Consider the following 21870-nt stretch of genomic DNA (forward strand, 5'->3'; position numbering starts at 1 on the left):
GCACATAATAAAAAACCATATATAATAGCCACTAATTAAATATTTATTGAATGAATGAATAAGTGAGTAAATACAAGTTCTGGAGAACTAACAATAAAAGATAATGTTTGGGCAGTAACTGTTGTTGAGGTCTGTGTATCTGGCATACAGATTTGAGTAACTTACTCTGTATTAAAGATACTTCTGTTTTTGCAGCATTATGGATCCAAGCCTGCTGAGAGAACGGGAGCTGTTCAAAAAACGAGCCCTTTCTACTCCCGTAGTAGAGAAACGTTCAGTGTCTTCTGAGTCATCGTCATCGCTGTCAAAGAAGAAAAAAGCAAAGCTAGAACATGGGGGATCATCAGGCTCCAAACAAAATTCCGGTTAGTGAAATTGACTCTTTCAGACTATTTAGTCATGGCAAGTTCATTGCCAGGTTCAACATTTGTATAGATCGTTAGGCACTGTGTTAAAATGTAAGCGATGGAGAGAACATTTTTGCTCTTAAGATGCTCATAGCCTTGTGTTATAGTTAAAATCTAGGTAATTATCTTTTTTAAAAGACAACTTTTCTGAGGTACAATTTATATACCATAAAATTTTCCCGTTTTAGTTGTACGTGTAAATGATGTAGTAAATTTGCAAAAGTGTGTAACCATTACCACAATCTAGATGTAGAACATTTTCATCACCCCCAAAAGAACCCCTATGCCCATTTGCAGTTACTCCCTGTTCCCACACCAGTCCAGGCACCCACTGACTTGCTCTCTCTGTATAGATTTTCTTCTTTTGGATGTTTTGTATAAATGGAATCGTAAAATATGTAGTGTTTTGGGTCTGACTTCTTTCTCTTAGCGTAATATATATATTTTTTAATAATTTTATTACGGTACAATGTACTTAACATAAAACTCCCCTATTTTAAGTATACAATTCAGTGAGTTAATGAATTTACAGAGTTGCTGAAGCATTACCACAATCCAATTTTAGAGTATTTCTGTCACCCCAAAAAGATCTCTGGTGCCTATTTGTAGTCACTCCTCCTCTTCACCCCAGCCCCAGACAACCACAAATCTACTTTCTGTTTTGATAGATTTGCTTTTGTGGGCAATTCTTGCCATTCCTCTATGCCACCATCTCCCTCAGCCCAAACCAACCACTAATACACTTTCTGTATATTTGTCTGTTATGAACATTTCATATAAATGGGATTGTACAATATGTGGTCATTATTTCTCTAGGTTCTTTCACTTAGCATGTTTTTCAGTTTTGTCGATGTGGTAGCGTGTATCAGCACTTTGTTCCACTTTATTGCTAAGAGTATTCCATTATATGGGTATGCTACAGTTTGTTTATCCATTCACCAGTTAATGGACATTTGGATTGTTTATACTTCTTGGCTATCATGCATAGTGCTGCTGTGAACATTTATATGCAAGTTTTGTGTGGACGTATGGTTTTATTTCTCTTGGGTAGATACCTAGGAGGAAAACTGCTGGGTCACATGGTAAACTTTATAGGTTGTTTTTGTTTATTTTAAAAATTACTTTTGTTATTGAAAATATACGTAGTAGAACATACACCAATTCAATTTCTGCGTGTAAATTCAGTGGCGTTGGTTACGTTCTCCAAGTTGTACAGCCATTCTTACTCTCCTTTTCTGAATTGTCCCTCCTGTATTAACATAAGCTCACTGCCCCCTAAGCTTCCTATCGAATCTTTTGAGTTGCTCTTCTCAATTTGATGTCTCATACAGATAGTTCCTTAAAAGAGCACAGTGCTTAAGGCAGACATTTTTTACTAATTAAGCTAAACTATTATTTGGTTTAAAGAAGACTTCAGGGAATATTTTTGGTTTAAGGTTTATCTCAGGGCAGTAATTTCAGGGGTTCATTCAGCCCCAGTGGTTCCAGAAGATCTGGATTCCATAATTTGAAATTCTGGTCTGCATTTTCCCCCTTTTGATCAGGCTTCTGCTATATGACCTTTGATCAGTGTTTATGGTTTAGCATAAAGGTCTAGATTCATTGTGTGTCTGTGTGTGTGGACATTCGACCCAGCACCATTTCTTAAAAAGGCTATTTTTTCCCTCTCTGAATTGCATTGACACCCTTGTTGAACATCAGTTTACAATAAATCAAAAAGTTTATTTCTGGGATCTCAAGTCTGTCCCATTGACCTGTGTCTTCCTCTTGATTGATGTAGAAAGTTTTGAAATTGGAAAGTGTGTGTTAACCAACTCTGTCCTTTTTAAAGACTGGTTTGGCTTTTCTGGATTCTTTGATTCCCATTAGGGTTAGCTTGCCAATCAACATCTGCAAAAAAGCCCGCTGGGATTTTGACAGATGGTGGTGAATCTATAAATCAGTATAGGGAGAATTGCTGTCTTAACAATATTAAGTCTTCTAGTCAGTGAACTGGAATAAAAGGATGTATGTGTCTTTCCATTTATGTAGGCTTTTAATTTCTTATAACAATGTTCTGTAGTTTTTAATGTACAAGTCTTGTACTTATTTTGAATTTCTTACTTAGTATTTTATTGTTTTCAATGCTGTTGTGGATGGAATTGTTTCCTTAATTTGATTGTTTGGATTGTTAATCATTACTAAACCAAAACAAAACCAAACCCGTTGCCGTGGAGTCGATTCCGACTCTTAGTGACCCTATAGGACAGAGTAGAACTGCCCCATAGAGTTTCCAGGGAGCACCTGTTGGATTTGAACTGCTGACCTTTTGGTTAGCAGCCATAGCTCTTAACCACTACGCCACCAGGGTTTCCAAATCATTGCTAGTTATGTAGAAATATCATGAATTTTTGTACATTGATTTATATTCTGTGACCTTGCTGAACTTGTTATTTAAGTAGTTTTTCTTTGGGTAGATTCCTTAGAATTTTTCCTACATACAAGATTATGTTTTCTGTGAATAAAGACAGTTTTATTTCTTCTGTCCAGTGTATGGATGCCTTATTTATTTTTCTTGCCTTTCTGGACTGGCTACAATCTCTAGTACTATGTTGAATAGAAGTAATGAGAGTGGACATCTTTGTCTTTTCCTGATCTTAAGTGGAAAGCATTCAGTCTTTCACCATTAAGTATGATGTTAATTACAGGTTTTTTTAATTTTGTATTGTGCTTTAGGTGAAAGTTTACAGCTCAAGTTAATTTCTCATACAAAAACTTAGGTGCATATCGTTATGTGACCCTAGTTGAAATCCCTATGATGTGCCAGCATGCTCCCCCTTTCTACCCCAATTTCCTTTGTCTATTCAACCAGCTCCTGTCCCTTTTTGCCTTCTCATGCTGTCTCCAGATAGGAGCTGCCCATTTAGTCTCGTGTATCTACTTGAACTAAGAAGCCTGCTCTTCACGAGTGTTATTTTATGTTTTATAGTCCAGTCTAATCTTTGTCTGAAGAGTTGGCTGTGGGAATGGTTTTAGTTCTGGGTTAACAGAATCTGGGTGCCATGTCTTCTGGAGTTCGTCTAGTCTCAGTCAGACCATCAAGCCTGGTCTTTTTATGTGAATTTGAGTTCTACACCACACTTTTATCCTGCTCTGTCAGGGACTTTCTGTTGTGTTCCCTGTCAGGGTGATCATTGGTGGTAGCCGGGCACCATCTACTTCTTCTGGTCTCAGGCTGATGGAGTCTCTGGTTTATGTGGCCCTTTTTGTCTCTTGGGCTAACATTTTCCTGTGTTTTTGGTGTTCTTCATTCTCCTTTGCTCAGAGTGGGTTGGGACCAATTGATGTATCTTAGAGGGCCACTCACAAACTTCTAAGACCTCAGACACCACTCACCACAGTGGGATGCAGAACATTTTCTTAATAAATTTTGTTATGCCTATTGACCTAGATGTCCCCCAAAACCAGGTCCCCAGACCCTCACCCCTGCTACTCTATCCCTCAAAGTGTTTGGTTGTAATTCCAGGTTTTTTGTAGGTTCCATTTATCAGGTTGAGGAAGTTCCTTTCTGTTTCTGATTAAGAGTTTTTAATCATAAGTGGATATTGGATTTTGTCAAATGATTTTTTTCTCAGCATCTATTGAGATGATCATGTGGTTCTCGTGTTTTATTAATATGGTACATTACATTAATTTTTCAGATGTTAAACCACCTTTCATTCCTGCCATAAATTCTACGTAGTTATGGTGTAATCCTTTTTAAGTGTTGAAACATTCAGTTTGCTGATATTTTATTCAGCATTTTTGTTTCTCTTTTCATGAGGGATTTTGGTCTGTAGTTTCCTTTGATATCTTTTGTTATTGGTATCAAGGTAATTCTGCCCTCATAGAATGAGTGGGAAGTGTTCTCTTTTCCTCTATGTTCTGAGAGAGTTTGCGAAGGATGGATATTATTTCTTTTTTTTAATGCTTGGTAGAATTCATGAGTGAAGTCATTTGGGCCTGACCTTTTCTTTATGGGAAGAGCCACTTCTTAAGTGCGTATTACTCTATTTTTATGGAAATAATGTGCACATTCTGCGTTTGTTTGCAAATGCCCCCTCCTCCCTGTGAGATATTTTCATAAGCACCGTAAGCATAGCTATGCCAATTTTTAAAAAACATGTTGCTTTAAAAAAAAAAAAAAAATTAGCATAGCTTGCTTGCGAAAATACCTTGTGGTGGGGAGGGTGCGGTTGGCAAACAAACGTAGAAGGTGCAAGTTATTTGTGTAAAAATACAGTCTGTGTCTGTCAGATTTTCTGTTTTTTCTTGAGTTAATTTTGGTACTTTGTATCTTTTTTTTTCAGTTTGCCATTTTATCACGTACCTTGTTTGATTTTTCAAAATATTCCGTTATAGTCCTTTTAATATCTGTACGGTCAGTAGTGATATCTTCTCTTTTGTTATTGATTTTAGAAATTGTTTTCCTTTTTTCTTGATCAGTCTAAGTAAAAAAAAACAATCAAAACCAAACCTGTTGCCATTGAGTCGATTTAGTATTTTAGCGACCAGTAGATCTGCCCCATAGGGTTTCGAAGAAGTGGCTGGTGGATTTGAACTGCCAGCCTTCTGGTTAGCTCTTAACCACTGTACCACCAGGGCTCCGAATCTAACTAAAAGTATGTCAGTTTTGTTGATCTTTTCAAAGACCAACTTTTGGTTTCATTGAGTTTTCTCTGTTTCTTTTTTTCATTGATTTCTACCTTAATCTTTATTATTCCATTCTTCTGCTGGCTTGGGTTTAGTGTACTCTTAGAACTATTTTAAACAAGATCAGTGAAACTTAATTGACGACAGGAATTATTTAGCTACTTAAAGATGCCGTAACAGTAAGCCTTATTAGACATCTTCCTAGATGTCCATTGAGCTGTAATAATAACTAATTTTAAAGCAAAGCTGTTTTTTAACCAGAGTAGGTCTCTCGTTCCTTTACACATACACTGTTGTTATTGTGTGCCATTGAGTTGACTCTGACTCACAGCAACCCTATAAGACAGAGTAGAGCTGCCCACAGGGTTTCCAGGGAGTTGCTGGTAGATTTGAACTGCTGACCTTTTGGTTAACAGCCAGGCTCTTAACCACTACGCCACCATGGCACCAGGGTTCCGTATGAATTAACTTATAGTATATAGGGTTGCTGTGAGTTGAAACTGCCTCGACTGCACCTAACAACAACAATAGCAACAAACAAAATTTAAGAAGCATTTTAAGCATTAGCACAGAACCACTCTTAGCATTAGTCTCTTTGACCTGCTTAAGAATATCTTTGCTTTTTTAGTTTTAGCTACAGATCATAGGCTGGTGTGAGCTGTGGAATCACCTTGCAGAAGGCAGTTTGGCCTTTGTCCTCGATTCAGTCTAGCTGCACCACAGCTTAAACTAATGAGTCAAGGTGACCAGACCAAGAGGGACTACCTTGGGGCCAATGTTGACGAAGCCTCAGGAGGCATGATGTAATCTATCATGGGCACCTGGCGAGGCCAGCAAGAGCCTGGAACCCTGATGCTCAGATGAGCTTCCTGGTTGGTGACCATGCACAAGACAGGGTAGAACTTCCCTCTCTAAGACATGGAAACTCCACGCTGGGATCCCTTCCAGACCTCACCTTAAGTGTCTCTTCATTTGTATCATTTTTAGTTGTAATAAATCTGTAATCCTAAGCGTGATGTACTCTCTCTGAATTGTGTGAGTAATTCCAGCAAATTAATGAACTGACGAGGCAGTGAGGAAAGAGAATTTCCTTCTAACTTGTGGACTTTGACCTAGCTCTGAGTTGCTAGGGTCAGAGAAGGGCTGCATCTGAAGGGTGATGTTTATCTAATTTGTGAGTACTGACCCAGCTTCTTTGTGGCTAAGGTCGGAGAGAGTGTGCCGCTTGCATGGCTGGCAATGAGAATGGAGAAATGGGAAGGTGAGAACCGTATCCATATCCACACTTTAGGAGTTGGATTTATGCCGATTCGTACTATGCGGTTAGTGACAGAGGTGGAATTTACCCACCTCTCCCCTGTTTAGTGCAGCTGAGAATTTCATCTTCATGAGCGCCGACAGCAGATCCCATTCAATAGCAGGAAAAGCCTGTGTAAGGCTTCGCTCCTCTTTGGCCAGGAATTCTGTCCATCCTACCTGCCCAGACCCTGTTCAGGGTGCTCAACCTATTTTTGTTTTTTTTTTTATTGTGAAGGGAGCTATGAAGCTGGGAGTTGAAGGAAGAGGTGGTGTTACGATGAGGTCTTTAGAAACCTGTTGCCATTGAGTTGATTCTGACTCGTGGCAACCCCACATGTTAGAGTAGAACAGAGCTCCATAGGGTTTTCTTGGCTGTAATCTTTTACGGAATAAGATTGCAAGGCCTTTTTTCCACAGCCCTGCTGGTGGGTTCAAACTGCCAACCTTTCAGTTGGTAGCTGAGCGCGTCACCGCACAAACCATTCCCATGGCTGTTGAGTTGATTCTGCCTCATAGCAACCCTATAGGACAGAGTAGAACGGTCCCATAGGATTTCCAAGGAGCGGCTGGTGGCTTTGAACTGTCAGCCTTTTGGTTTAGCAGCTGAGTTCTTAACCACCGCGCCACCAGGGCTCCTGTACCACCCCTAGGATGCTCTTAAATGCCGCTTTAGTCCATCTACTTCTCTTCATTTCCAGGTTCATCACTTGGAATAGTCAGGATAGGATAGGCTATGTTGTGATAACAATTTCCAAATCTCAGTGGCTTAAAACAACAGAGGTTTGTTCTCTTTCATATTATGTGTTCATTGTGAGTTGGCAGGGCTCTCAGCTCATTTTAGTCACACAAGGACCCAGGTTGACAGTTGTTGTTGTTAGGTGCTGTCCAGTTGGTTCCGACTCTTGGCGACTGTGTGTACAACAGAAGGAAACGCTGCCAGGTCCTGCGCCATCCTCATACTCATCGTTACACTTGAGAGTAGCTGGTCTTCCAAATGCTGCTGACTTCTGTCCCAGAGGAATAAGCTCTGGAGGATCTTGCACTCGTGGTTAAATGTTCTGGCCTACACGTGACACACAGCACTTCCGCTCACAGTTCGCTGGCCAGAGCCAGTCACGGGACCACACCCAACCGCAAGGGGTTCCTAACAGCAGTGTTACCACATGCTCCGGAGGAGGGGACCAGGAGATACTGGGCGAACAACGCTAAAGACTACTGTACCTACCTTATCCGGGTCACTATCGTTGGGTTGCCCGACTAGTTCTCCCTCTGATTGAGCTTCACTAGCGTCCGTTTTCTGTATAGCAGTCAGAGTGATTTTTTTACTCTGTGCCCTGCCTGCTCATCTTCCCTGCCCCGTTTCTCACTCTTCCTCCTTGTGCGCTGTCCTGGTGAGAAGTGACTAACTTGTAGCTCCTCCGACACGCTTTGCTCTCTTTTGCCTGTTGCCTTTTGCCACTGTTTTTGCTCATATCATTTCCTCTTCAGGGAGCATTTTTTCTTTCCTCCGTCTCTCTTTCCTTCAGCTAACTCCTATTCCTCTGTTAGGCTTCAACTATAAGTTGTGTTACCCCCACTCTCCAGTGAGAATTCAGTGGATAGCCTACGAATTCCCATAAAAAACAAAAACAAAAAAACCAGTTGCTTTCAAGTTGATTCCACCTCATGGTGAGCGCATGGGATGTCAGAGTAGAGCTGTGCTCCATAGCGTTTTCAGGGCCAGATTTTTCAGAAAGTAGATGATCAGGCCGCCTGAGGCACCCCTGGGTGGACTCGAACCACCAACCTTTTGGTTAGTAGCCAAGCACGTCAACCATTTGTACCACCAGGGCTCCTGAATTCCCATAGCACTCCCTATTTCTGATAAAGCTCTTATCGTGTGCTCTGTTAATTGCATGATTACATGTTCCCCGTTGTACCCTCAGTGTCTGGTCTAATCTGTGATATGTAGTAGGTATTCAGTACACATGTGGAATGGCTAAGTAAATTACAGGGTATAGTGGGGAAAAGCAGATAGGCTGCATTATCAAAAAAATCTATCTATAAAAGTACATGTGTGCCTCCCATCTATGGCAAGGACCCCAAAACTTACTGTTCATGAAAATGTGTTTTTAACAGTGCTCAGAGTAGCTCCTGGTTACCAGAATACTTTGTATACCTAAGTTTACAAGTTCACAAGTCCTTTGAAAGTTGGCTGAATTATTGTGTTTGTTTCTGTTGCTAGAAGAAATAAAAGAAATAATTTGTGTAAAGGTGATTTCAGGCTGGTATTTAGGGTTCCCAAAACTGAAAATGGAGTCCTGATGGTGCAGTGGTTAAGGACGCAACTGCTAACCAAAAGATCGGTAGTTCAAATCCATTGGCTGGAAACCCTATGAGGCAGTCCTGCTCTGCCCTGTAGGGTTGCTATGAGTCAGAATGGACCCCACAGCAATGGGTTTTGAAACAGAAAATAACAAATTTACGCCCACCTATCTTCACCATGTAGTTATTTGTACAGAGAACATTATTCCCTTAGTAATGGGAGGGAAAAAAATCCCCTACAATTCCTGGGACTCCCTGTTTTCCTAGTTCACTTAACATATCTGTCTTCTCGTTTTTCCATATTTCTTTTCAGGGTTTACTTGTGTACCCACTTATAAAATTATCTATAATTACATTCTGAATTTCTTTTCACTTTGCACATCAAGTTTTTTTTTTCCATTTTGCTTAGTTTTTAGTGGCTTTTTAGTAGTTCGTTAAGTTGATGTGCCACAACTAGGGAGAGGCTAAGTTGTTGCCAGTGTTTTGTTATTTTGAGCAATGCTATTATAAACATCTTTGTGCCTTGAGGTTTTTCCTGTTGAATTAATTCCTTAGGGTGAATTTCTAGGAGTGGCGTTCCCGGCCTAAGGGGGCAGCATACTGTCGTGGGTGAAAGCCTGGTTGGGATTGCTCCTGTTACTTGGATGGTGGCGAAACAGTGTGAGGATCATAAAATATAATACATGTGTAGCCATTGGAATTCAGAGAAATAAAACTGTTCTATACCCACTCCTCACTTACTGACGTGGTTAGGTTCCAAAGACCAGGTCATTCTGTGAAAATGGGAGTTATGCAAGATAGAGGGGTTTTTTTTTTTGTTTCTGTTTTCAGACCATCCATTTGTTCGATTTTTTTTTTTTAATTCAGAAAATATGATCATAGAAATAACAGCTAAGATTTACTGATGGGCTCATCACTGTGACGAGCCTAGTTATGGATTATTTCTTTGTGGAGAAGGAGGCTTAGAGGAGACGAAGCTGGATAAAGCCAGGCTGTGTGATGGGAGGGCCCATGATTTAATCCCTTCAACTTTCTCCCGTGCTGGGCAGAGCTTCCCTCACATAGCTGCTTCCAGGGCTCACTCCTACCCCTGCAAGCCTTGCACTCACCATCCCAGAGCCTGCTCTGCCCTCTGGGCCTGGTGAGTCACCAAGACTAGGGACTAGGGACTAGGGAGCCTTGCCACACACCTGGCCTCACGGAGGCGGAGGCCTCAGGCCCAGTTGGCTCACTTTGGGATGTCATGAAACTCACATGTATTTCTTCCAAACATCTTCTCCAACGCCTTTCTTTCCTCCCTTTCCACCTCACAGCAATTTGGAGCTGTAGGGCCTCAGACCGAACAGGAGCTGGAAACCCAGAATAGGTGCCGCCGGCTGGGTGCTGCCTGTAAGACCACCTGCAGGCCGTGGCCGTGGAGGAGGCCGCCCCTGTGGCAGCTGGAAGCAGTGCTCTCCCAGGCAGGAGGGCGTGGGGCAGCACAGTCCAGCTTCCCAGAGTCCCCTAGAGACCCTCCTCGAGGGAGGGGATGCCCGGCATCCATTGCTGTCATGCCCACCACCTCATTAATGAGCAAAATTTGAGGATTTGAGATTTTTTACTATTGTCCTAAATGGGAAATGACAGATAGGGAGATAGTGATAAATGAGAAGTAGGAGTATCCCTTCATAGGTGTTGCATGGTTCTTTGACTTTTTATGTGGTCTCTTCTGCATTTGGTAGCTTAGCCTTTGAGAGTGTGAACATGAGAAGTAAAATGAAAGAACAAACTCAAAAAATGCAATTTAGGGAATATAGTAGTAAATTTTTGTTTGAAAATAGCCTGGGCCTTTCTTAGATTATGTATTTCTTCCTAAAAAAATAAGCAAATTTTCTGAAAATTTTACGCAGTTGTATTTGTAACCTTTCTGAGTATTTTGAGACTTCTAAAAATGAAAATACTAATCCTACATAAATTTCAAGCCATTAAAAATATACAAGTTGCCTTCAGTAAATTAGAAAATGTTGCTTTTTAATAAATAGGGAATTTATGTATAATTGAAAGTATTTTACTTTGAGCTTAGATAAGCATATTAAATTGCATTTTTATTACCAAAACACATGGAGGATAATAGTATTCTGTTTTTTTAGTGTACACGAATTGTTTATTTGAGCATCATTAGCCTTGCTTATGTTTTCTAGGAACCTTTTATCCAGTTTTTGAAGTGGTATTTTAAACAGCTTGGTAAATTACTCACATTTATGAAGTTTTACTACAGATTTAATGAAAGGCATACATACACAAAAGTGCGCATTTAACTCCTTTCTTCTTTCTTGGAGGGATCTTTTAACCCTTCAAAGTCAGAATCAGCTTTCTGACAATGATTGGGCCTCAGAAAATTATTTGCTTTTTACTCAGAAGGGGTTGAAGGCAGTTTTCAAAGATCTTTATCATCTCGTATGGAGTGCTAGACCACTTCAGTCTCACGCTTTCTTAGGTTGTCCATCATACTTCTAAGAGGGTTAGGTTCGCTTTTCAGGTCTTTCACAGTTTTGTTTTTTACACAGCAGCAGCAGTCAAGCACCTCATAAAGGAAGGCCAGCACCACTAAAGATACCACAGTAAATATAAACAAAAGCAAGATGACAAAGCAGGCAGTATTCCAGTTGTCATGGAAAGGGTAAATTTTTTGGACTTGAAAACCGAGGTACTGATAAACAGATGTAGTGGTTTCATTCCAGTAGCTGGAGCCCAAGGAGGCCATTCTTTGAGATTTCACTTCTTGTATTGCTCTTTTGAATCTATAAAAAGAAAGTGAATATATATGACAAAACTCTCCAAGTGTGTCAGTTCAAATCTCAAATGTTAGTACTAATTTGTTAGTAAATTTATACAGGCACATGAGTCTTCCTTATTTTCCTCAACAAATAATGGAAAACATCACTATGAATGGTATTTTTAAATTTTTTTGTATATCTGTGCCATTGTACTCTGTAAACCATATTCTATTAATTTTTTATTAATTGAATTTATTAGACAAATACAGATGTTCTTTTGTTCAAGGTTCATGTCCAGAAATTAACTGCTAATCGAAGGGTAGAAAAAGGCAGCTGACTTGGTGTAAAACTGGCTAAAACCAAACCACCAAACATACTGCCATTGAGTTGATTCCCACTGATAGGGACCGCATAGGGTTTCCAAGGCCATAAATCTCTACAGAAGCAGACTGCCACACCTTTCTTCCGCTGAGCTCCTGGTGGTTTTGAACTGCTGACCTTTTGATTAATAATCGAACGCTTTAACCACTGTACCACCAGGGCTCCTTAAAACTGGTTGAATCAGTGGTCGGTGGGCTATTACTATTACCTACAAGAAATCTTGTCGTTTTAAGGTAGTGTTCTTCAGACTGTCTCTTGCAAAAGCTTTTTTCATTACCTTTGTGGGTCCTTCTCACCTTTTTGGTTTGGTGTGTTTCTGCCTCCTGTTTGCACTCCTTTAAACTTCTGGCAGCAGGTGATCTGAATCAAGAAACAGAGGCTGAGTGAAAAATAGGGCAGAAAGAAAAGCCAAATCATGACAGTTCTCAGAATAAGAATAATAACATTTTAGGTTTAAGTTGTCTCTGTAAAGACCTTAATTTTGGAATTGTTTGTTATGTATATGATAGTCTGAAATATTTCGCATACCTAGATGACTCACAGACACTAATATTTAAACATACAAATTCACCCCCCAAAGGTATCAATTATTAAATCAACATGACATTTCACAAAATAAACTAGTGAGTTAAAGTTTCCGTATTCTTGGATTAAGTTTTGGTTCTGTTAACCTGACACTTGGTAGACCTTAAGTGGGGCAGTAAGGATTGAAGAGTGATAGTATGGAGCCACAGTAATGAAGCACTAAATGGATTATTATTATTATTTTAAATCAAGTACCTGTATATCTTACCTCATTTAGTTCTTTTTTTTTTATTGTGCTTTTGGTGAAAGTTTACAGAGCAAATTAATTTCTCATTCAACAATTCATACACAGATTGCTTTCTAAGATTTTTATGATCTTCATTTTTTCAAAAATATCTTTCTAAGCGTATTTTTAAAAGTTGCAAAATACCTATACTCTAAGAGAATTTTGGAAAGAAGTGAGGAAAAGTAGTTCCACTTGTTTAATTCAGTTACTGTTATTTTGTATGTTTCCTTTTAGTCTTCCCTACATTAGTTGTAAACAAACTTACATTTATTTTTGTAACAAATGTTTATCAAACACTTCTCTTTTCTGAATGTTAAAGATATATTGGGTGTAAAATATATTTAATTTAAAGAAAATTTCAATTAGTACAGACGTGTAAGAGTATAATGAATCTGCACGCACTCTTAACACAGCTTCGTTGATCAACTCTTGCCAGCCTTTACCTCTACCTACTTGCTCCTACCTGTGGATTATTTTGAAGCAAATTGCAGACATTATATCATTTCATCCAGAAATATTTCGATATATGTCTCTAAGAGGTGAGGATTCTGTTTTTAGACAAAACCACAGTATCATTTTTATGCCAAAACAAAAAAAAAGTAACTTAAAAAAAAAAGGCCAAAGTGATAACATGTTTAGTTTTTCTATTCTACTGCCTAGTTTGTTTCATAGTGCCTGGGGTCTTAAAAGGTTGCAGTTGGTCTCTATTTGCCTCGAGCAACAGGGGAGAGGAGGCTGTGGAACGTTTGGCTAATTGCTTCCATGAACAGCTGCCTCCTTTGCCATGAGACCAGAAGAGCTGGACAGTGCCTGGCTACCATTACTGAATGTTTTGATCAAAGGTTCTATAGAAGAACCCTTATCAAAAGGGGGAAGTGTAGAATAGAATTTCAAATTCTCATAGGCCCCAGACTTTTTGGAGGCTGAACCCCTGAAACTATTGCCTTGAGATCATCTTTAGAACTTAAACAAAAATGTCCCCTGAAATCTTCTTGAAACCAAACAGTAGTTTTGCTTAACTGGTAAAAAAACTCTGCCTTGAGCATCATGCTTTTTTTTTTTTTTTAAATAATTTCTATTGTGCTTTAAGTGAAAGTTTACAAATCAAATCAGTCTGTCACATATAAGCTTATATACACCTTACTCCATACTCCCACTTACTCTCCCCCTAATGAGTCAGCCCGCTCCCTCCTTCCAGCCTCTCCTTTCGTGACGGTTTTGCCAGTTTCTAACCCTCTCTACCCTCCCATCTCCCCTCCAGACAGGAGATGCCAACACACTCTCAAGTGTCCCCCCGATACTAGTAGCTCACTCTTCATCAGCATCTCTCTCCAACCCATTGTCCGGTCCCTTCCATGTCTGATGAGTTGTCTTCGGGAATGGTTCCTGTCCTGGACCAACAGAAGGTTGGGGACCATGACCGCTGAGATTCCTCTAGTCTCAGTCAGACCATTAAGTCTGGTCTTTTTATGAGAATTTGGTGTCCGCATCCCACTGTTCTCCTGCTCCCTCAGGGGTTCTCTGTTGTGCTCCCTGTCAGGGCAGTCATCGGTTGTGGCCGGGCACCATCTAGTTCTTCTGGTCTCAGGATGATGTAAGTCTCTGGTTGCATCATGCTTTTTTAAGAACTGTATGTGACCAAAATGGCAACAGCAACTTGAAAGATTAGATAGGAACCTTAGAGGGCGGTGAGTTTATGTTAATGGAGGAGGAAAAACTCAGAAAAGGAGGGTGAAAATGATCATAAACTCGGAGAATGTAGTCAGTGTCACTGAATTGTGCATGTAGAAAAGGTTGAATTGGTGTATGTTCTGCTGTGTATATTCTCAAAACAACAAAGTAAAATTAAAAAAAAAGGCCAAAGCCATAATAATATAATTTCTCAGATTTCTTCTTAAATTATTTTTCCCTTGGACTTTTTTTTTTAATCAAATTGGTTTGTCAGATCACTTCATCTCTTTGTCAGGGCTTGGTTCTTTCCTTTCTTGCTTCCTGCGTTTGAAGGTTAAATTGATGACCTGAGACTAGAAGTGAAGGCTTAAGTGCTTATTTTCTTTTTGGATTTAAGAGTCCTTTGGTTAGGAGGGGAGTGGAGGAAGAATCCTTCAGTTTCATGGTGCCTGGTGACTCTGTATCCTTAAAGGAGTACAGTAGACTAGTGGACTGGACTGCCGCATGGCACAACTCCAGGAGGCACCATTCATATTCTCTTGTGGGGTACCATTCACAGAGAGTGTTAAGTGGTGCCCCTTGGGGTTGCATGAGGTGATGTCCTCATAGGCTACCCATCCAGCCTCTGCTTTGTTGATGCCTTTGATTCTAATCACCATGTATACAAGTGTTCAAATAACCCATAGAAATTTACTCCAGTGGAGTCGAAAGTTAGGTGCTTTTTGACCAGCCGTCCTAATAGAATAGTGGCTAAATGGTGTGATCTCCAAGACATAAGGAAGGCACTGTCCCCAGAAGTACTTGCCTCCAATGTGCGCACGCACACACACTTAACAAATGTTCAGCTTGTGGAGCTCCTTTAAGGTTTTTAACCCTGCTAAGATGCAGATTTTCCTGCGATGGGGTAACACACATTGCTAAAGTTATTTTTACTTCAGTATGAATGAGTGTCAGGTCCCTTTGAAAAGCAGAGCTGGTAAAGGAGAAGGAAAGGAGGAAGAGTAGAGCCTTGGGGACTAGGGGGCGGGGCTGCTTGTGGTTCGGTAGAGGGCAGGAAGAATCCCTGAAGGAATCTGCCGAATAATTTGACCCTGGGCTCACCCAGGGCCTCTGCAGCATTTATGAAAAATTCTCCTAGACTTTCTGTTAAGAAATGATTAATCCCTTTTTAAAATCTGGGACCCTCTTTTCAAGGTTTCTTTTCTAAATCTGACGTTAGAAGTGACTGCAGGGGGAACAGTGGTAGGAAGGAAGGGGGAGAAGAGAGTGAAAACTCGCTGTTGTTGAGTCTATTCCAGCTCGTAGCATTTCCAAGGAGCACCTGGTGGATTTGAACTACCGATCTTTTGGTTGGCAGCTGAGCTCTTAACCACTGTGCCACCGGGGCGCCAGTGAAGAGAGTAGAGGGAAGCAGTTCCCACATTATGCCCCTCAAATTAGTTTTATCTTTTTTTTTTTTTTTTTTTACCATATTAGCTTAATGTTAATTTGAAATGATATTTCACTGGTGATTTCAGAAACCTCATTATAACAATTTTAAGTAAATAAAAATCAGAGGTTTCACCCATAATCCTGTCTTCCTAACATAGCAAACTTTTAATTTTTTTCTAGAAATTGACTGTATAAAGCTATCAGTTGTACCTGGCTGAAACTATACTGAGTTTATTCCTTTGTATTTTAATTCATTGTGAGTAGGCCCTTTTTGTCTGTGTCGACTTTTTAAAACTGAGGAGAAGTTAAGACTATTAATGAAAGTTACCATTTTAAGGGGAAGTTTTTGAATAATCAGAACGTTGGTTTAAGGACCTCCATATTGTGTTCATTTTTCAGATAAAAGTGAACTGCTTAAAATTCGTTCAGGCTCCCTTGACCATAAAAAAATAATAGGAGAAAGAGATAGATAAATACACCCATCCACCCACTTAACTAAATTCAGTTTAGTTGAGGTCAGCTTGTATGCATCAGTCAGGAATTCTCCTGGTTAAATTAATATAGTTGTTGTGTGCTGTGGAGTTAATTCCAACTCATAGTGACCCCATGTGACACTGTAGAACTGCCCCATAGGGTTTTCTTGGCTGTAATCTCTATGGGAGCAGATTGCCAGGTCTTGCCCCAAGAAGCCACTGGGTGGGTTCAGACCACCAACTTTTAGGTTAACAGCCAAACGCTTAACCGTTAATGCTACCAGAAACCAAAAAACCAAACCCATTGCCGTCAGGTCGATTCTGACTCATAGGGAAGGAGCTCCAAGGAGAAGGGAATAGTATACAGGAGGGCCCAGAGCCCAGAGTCTTAGGAAACCCAAAACCCATGGCCGTCGAGTTGATCCTGACCCTATAGGACAGGGTAGAACTGCCCCATAGATACTTCCAAAGCTGTAAACCCTTAAAGAAGCAGACTGCCACATCTTTCTCCCGTGGAGTGGCTGGTGGGTTCGAACTGCTGACCTTTCTGGTAGTAGTTGAGTACCCAACCACTGTGCCACCAGGGCTCCTTTGTTGTGCCATCAAAAAAAAACAAACCCATTGCTGTTGAGTTGATTTTGAATCATAGCAATGACCAGGGCTTCTTAAATTAATATTCTGGTATATCCTTCCAAGAGCTTTGTGTAGATACAAGCAAATGAAAATATATATTTTTATTTCCCCTTTTCCTTTACAGAGCCCTGGTGGTGCAGTGGTTAAAAGCTCAGCTACTAATCAAAAGGTTGGCAGTTTGAATCCACCAGTTGCTCCTTGGAAACCTTATGGTGTCCTATAGGGTGGCTGTGAGCTGGACTCAATTCAACAGCAATGGTTTTTTTCCTGCCTTTCTACACTCTCCCACAGTTTGCTTGGAACACAGAGTTACCATTTATGTAGACAAAATTGAATATTATGCAGAAATGAGGTCACTCTGTAGTGATATGGGAAGGTTTTTTAGATACCTGTTGTTAGGGGAAAAGAGCAAAGTATGGGACAGTGTCCAAGGAAGAGGGGAAATAAATATATATATTTGCATCTCTTGTATCTGCACAAAAATCTTGGAAGGATATACAAGAAACTAGTCACAATGATTGCCTGTGTAGCTGGGTGGGGAAGAGAGTGGAGGGGCTGGCATGGGAGTGAGACTTCTCAGTGTATACCTTGTTGAATTCTTTCGACTTTTGAACCATTTGAACGTATTACTTCTTTTAACCACGGTCTTAATTTAAAAGGAGAAAAGGTACTGTTCCTTCCCCTTTGCTTTAAAAGTCTGTTGTTTTATATATCTGTGAAATACATTTGTTGAGTTTTCTGGATTATTTCTAGAAAATTAGAATTAGTAAACACTGTCATTTTGATTATACTGTGTGCTTTATACACGTACAAAGGTACTTACCATAACTAAGTTGGCAGTGATGACTAGGGGACCACCATGTATGCCGCCTCCAAAGGCATCGTAAGCTTTGCTGGAAGTGTCTAAGCAGTTTAGGAAAACCCAAAGCAAACTAGTCCCCTTGCCTTTGAGCTATGTGTCAGGTTTATGTTGTAAATGATAATGGTTTGCCACTTGTGAGTACATTGACAACTGCTGAGCAACTCAAAACATTGATTTTTTACTTAGCTTCTGGGGATATCTGGAAAAAAGTAACCCCTGTCATAGAGAGTCATTTTCCACCTTAATTTTAATGTGGCTTATTCTTTCAAAGTACAGGGGAGTGCCAGTAATTTTTGTGTTAAATTTAGTGTACAGACAAAATATTACTTTGATGGATTAGGCATAATTAGGCATGCAGAAAGGAATTCTGAGACTGTATATATATATTTTGTGTGTATGGGCAGCCCTTTTAATTAGCTTTCATACACATGATGGATAGTATCTTTTTTATAATATGTAACAGGGAAATAAGAAAAATCAATCTCAGAGCTTAAACGGCAGAATTGGGGCCAGATCCCCAAAGCCAGTGCTTCTTGTGTTACACTGTGATTCCAAAGAAAATTGTAAAAAATCTGGGAAGGAAGCCCTTAGGCCCCTCCAGCCGTCCTGTATATGAAGCTGAGTCACACTAACCTTAACGTGATAAACTCAGTAATTACCTTTCCCCTGATTCAGTTCAAAAAGTGTTTACTCTGTGCATAACGTTAAATGTACACCCTGGGAAAAAATAACTAGTCCAGTGGTAATAAAATGTTTGATCGAAGCCTTATTGGTATTTGAGTTATTATTTATGTTTCCGCTCTTGCTGATTCCTTCCTTTTTTTTTTTTTTTCTTTTTAATAGGCTTTATTTTCTGGAATAGTTTTAGACCTGCAGAAAAATTGAATAGTAGAGTTCTATTGTTAACATCTTACGTTAGTTTGATGGATTTGCTACAATTAATGAACCAGTACTGATACATTATCATTAACTAAAGTCCCTATTTTGTTTAGATTTCCTTAGTTTTTACCTAATGTTCTTTTTCTGTTTGAGAATCCCATTTAGGACACCACAGTATAGTTACAGTTGTCATCTCTTTAGGCTCTTCTTGGCTGTGGCAATTGAGGCTATATTTTAAAAATTAAAATATCAACCTGTTATCAAGCAAATGCTATAAATATACTTCCTGAAAAGTAAAAGTATAAAAAGAAAAAATGAGAACACTTTTTTACTCTTTCAGGATCTTCTCTCCCCCCTCTTCATTTGTTAAAGGAATTGAGAGCTTTACAGTAAATCTCTCTTGTAAAAGAAATTGCTTTTTATGTATGTCCTTCACCTGTTTTTCCTCCCATTTCAAAAGGCCCCAGTGGAATATTTATAAAGGTAGGACTTGGAAATGTTTTGGAACCTCGAATTGCCAGATAGAAATCAAATTATGCTTTTGCTCTGCTTACAGAAAAAATAACAACAGCGACCACCCTGAAGTGGATTCTCTAATGCCCTTAAGCATAGTGCTTTGAAACAATAATCAAGTAATCATAATAGCCTTTGAATACAGAGCAGCTCACTCAGTAGAAGCCCAGGGAAAGGCTCTGAGATAGGACCTGCCTCTAATGAGCTTGGTGAATGAGAGCAGTGAGCCTCCATCTGTGCTAGCTCTAGATAATATTACCTGTAAAATGTAGGCTGAGCTTAGAGGGGGAAAATAGTGGGGGTGGTAGGAGTTTGTTCACAATTCACCTGAAATTTGAGTTACAGGTTAACCGTTTTGATGAAGCTTTTTTTTTTTTTTTAATTAATATAAGATCCTTTTTTTGGTGCATATTTTTTATACCAAGCAGGAATGTTTTCTAGGTAATTAACCCCATTGTGCTGAACCTGGGATCTAGCGTCAAGTTACAGCAACCTTTGGGCTTTGTAAAAGATACTTTGCTTATGCTAACTGCATGCTGGCTATGAAATAGAAGAAATAGAAATTATGGGGGAGGTGGGGGACGACTTCAAAAATTAAATAGTCTTACCAGCAAAGAAAGGGGCAGATATTTGATATTTATGTCAGAATGTACAGTTAACATCCCGGAGCACAAGAATCTACTAAACAATTATTTTCATGCTTGGATATGATGAAATCAGACATTTGGTCAGCAGTTGATATTAATTTTTAATAGACACTGATGATTGTTTGAGTCATGAAAATATTTTACTACCCAGAAAGGTACTGTAGACTCCTCCCATCACCAAATTCTTCTCAGCACATATTTTTATTTTAAAATGTGCTTTTTAAGGAAGACTTATTTTATATTTACCTTGAGGATCAGTTTCAGAACAACTTTAACCTTTATGTTTAAATGCTGTGATAAATATCTGTTTCTGTGACTTACCAAAAATGAAAAGCTGTTTAAAAAGGTTTCCATTTAATAATAGCATGATTTATATATTACAGTAAATTAGACTTTAGGATTTCACTGTGAGGAATTATTTTAATTAAACAAAGTCAGAAGCTCTATAAAACCCCTTTGGTTGCCATATGATGCAGCTGACATAATGATGCAATTTACCATCTTTTACTTTTATACGAAAATTAGAATTCTGATAATTTCTCGAGCTTCTCTGTGTCTCATTCAAAGGCAAATAAAAACAATTTTAGATTATTTTTTTTCCGTATTTGTCAAACTATTACAAACTGTCTTGTAAGTGGCCGTTTTTTTAACCAGCCAATATAATTCGTACATATAATCGGAAAGCTTTAGACCAGATTTTGCTTTTGGTCTAGATTTTTCTTTAAGAAAAATCCTTTGTTAGGACAGACCAAAGCGCTGAAATGAAATAGCTTAGAGAAATGAAATTAGCAAGTCACCAGGAAACATGCACTGCGAGTGGTTTTCTCCTAAGGTCTGGATGTAGATCAGGTTCATATAAAATGTCAGTCATGAAATTTCCATGAAGGCACAGATGGTAAGGGTGCTGATCAGACAGCGCAAGCCGGTCTTCCTATTTTCATAATGAAATCCTACCGAGCAATAAAATGAATGTTTCTTCTGGGGGATTTTTAGTAGGAAAAGAGCCTTCTGGTTGCTTTTCAAGATAAAATACGTTTCGATTGCATCATAAGGACATGTATCAGAATAAAAGCGATGGTAGAAACCTACCTCTTGTCTGAAAGGATGCTGTTGCAGCGATGGTGTGGTCTGTTTGTAATGCAGGCTAGTGCACAGCCAAGATGGAGCTCTGCTTCTATTGGCTGAACTACAATGCAGCTGACAGTTTCCTCTCTGTTCATTTGCATGAAGTCCTGCTACCCTTAAGAGTAAATCATTCATAAACTTGAATAGAGCTGTCTGAGGTATCAGCTGTCACTCCTTTTTCTGAATTTACTCTTTGGTCATTAAGCTAAATTCCTGTATTGGTGAATTTGTGAGTTACTGATAAATTTGTGGTTCCTTAGTGTTTATAACATTGCAGACCCTTCAGTGAATATTTCGTGCTGAGGCTAGAAGACAAGGCCGGGAGAGTTAGTAACCTAGGAGGCAAACCAGTCTAGGTTTACCAGCCCGTTATTTCTTCCAGGCAGTGTGCGTGAAATCTCCTGAATTAAAATTTCTTGTTTTCCTTTACCTTCTCTCTTTCTCCTTTTTTTCTTAGTACTTGTTCTGTATATAAATCTTGCCCTTTATAAGTGATAATTTCCATGAGGTGGTTCAATTTGGAAAAGGTTTTTAGCTCTGCAAGATGAAACAGATTTTGTTTAGGTAGCAATACTACCTACATTAAAAAACTGAAATTTAAATGGCCAAAGAATTCTCCAGTTGGATATTTAGAGATACAGTGTTTTAATTTATGGTATATTATTTAGGGTTGTAGCCTAAGCATTATACAATCAGGATTTTTAATTATGGGAGTGGCTGTTACAACAACAGAAGACTGGGAAGATGCTTGCTGTGCAGACTCATTTTTAAAATTATAGATAAATTGGTACATTTATGTCTGGGGACATAAAGGTTGGGTACGTGAAAATATCCTTATTGCTTACATTCATTCATTCATTCAGCAAACGTTTATGGAGTGTTTACTATGCCTGACATTGAGTTAAGGCTGGAGACGCCTTGGTAAAGCAAACTGTGGGTGGCTTACCACTCACCAGTTGTATTAGTTTCCTAGGTCTGATGGAACAGGTCACCACAAACTTGATGGC

The 21870-nt window shown here is 39.3% G+C and overlaps 2 protein-coding genes across 4 annotated transcripts in view; one reads left to right on the forward strand and one right to left on the reverse strand.

The window, feature by feature from the left end:
• The window catches only part of GTF2E2 (general transcription factor IIE subunit 2), an 81329-nt gene that overhangs the window by 5338 nt on the left and 54121 nt on the right, over positions 1 to 21870 (forward strand). For all 3 annotated transcript variants that reach the window (XM_049866745.1, XM_049866744.1, XM_049866742.1), the window contains one exon: positions 196 to 365. In XM_049866745.1, coding sequence (XP_049722702.1) covers positions 200 to 365 — 166 coding nt within the window. In that variant the 5' untranslated portion in view covers positions 196 to 199. The remainder of the gene's footprint in view (positions 1 to 195; positions 366 to 21870) is intronic.
• Positions 11070 to 11457, reverse strand: SMIM18 (small integral membrane protein 18). The gene has a single exon (XM_049866756.1). The coding sequence runs from the start codon at positions 11422 to 11424 to the stop codon at positions 11128 to 11130; it is 297 nt and encodes a 98-aa protein (XP_049722713.1). The 5' UTR covers positions 11425 to 11457; the 3' UTR covers positions 11070 to 11127.

The sequence above is a fragment of the Elephas maximus genome, chromosome 22 (assembly GCF_024166365.1).
Source record: "Elephas maximus indicus isolate mEleMax1 chromosome 22, mEleMax1 primary haplotype, whole genome shotgun sequence".
Taxonomy (NCBI): Eukaryota; Metazoa; Chordata; class Mammalia; order Proboscidea; family Elephantidae; genus Elephas; species Elephas maximus.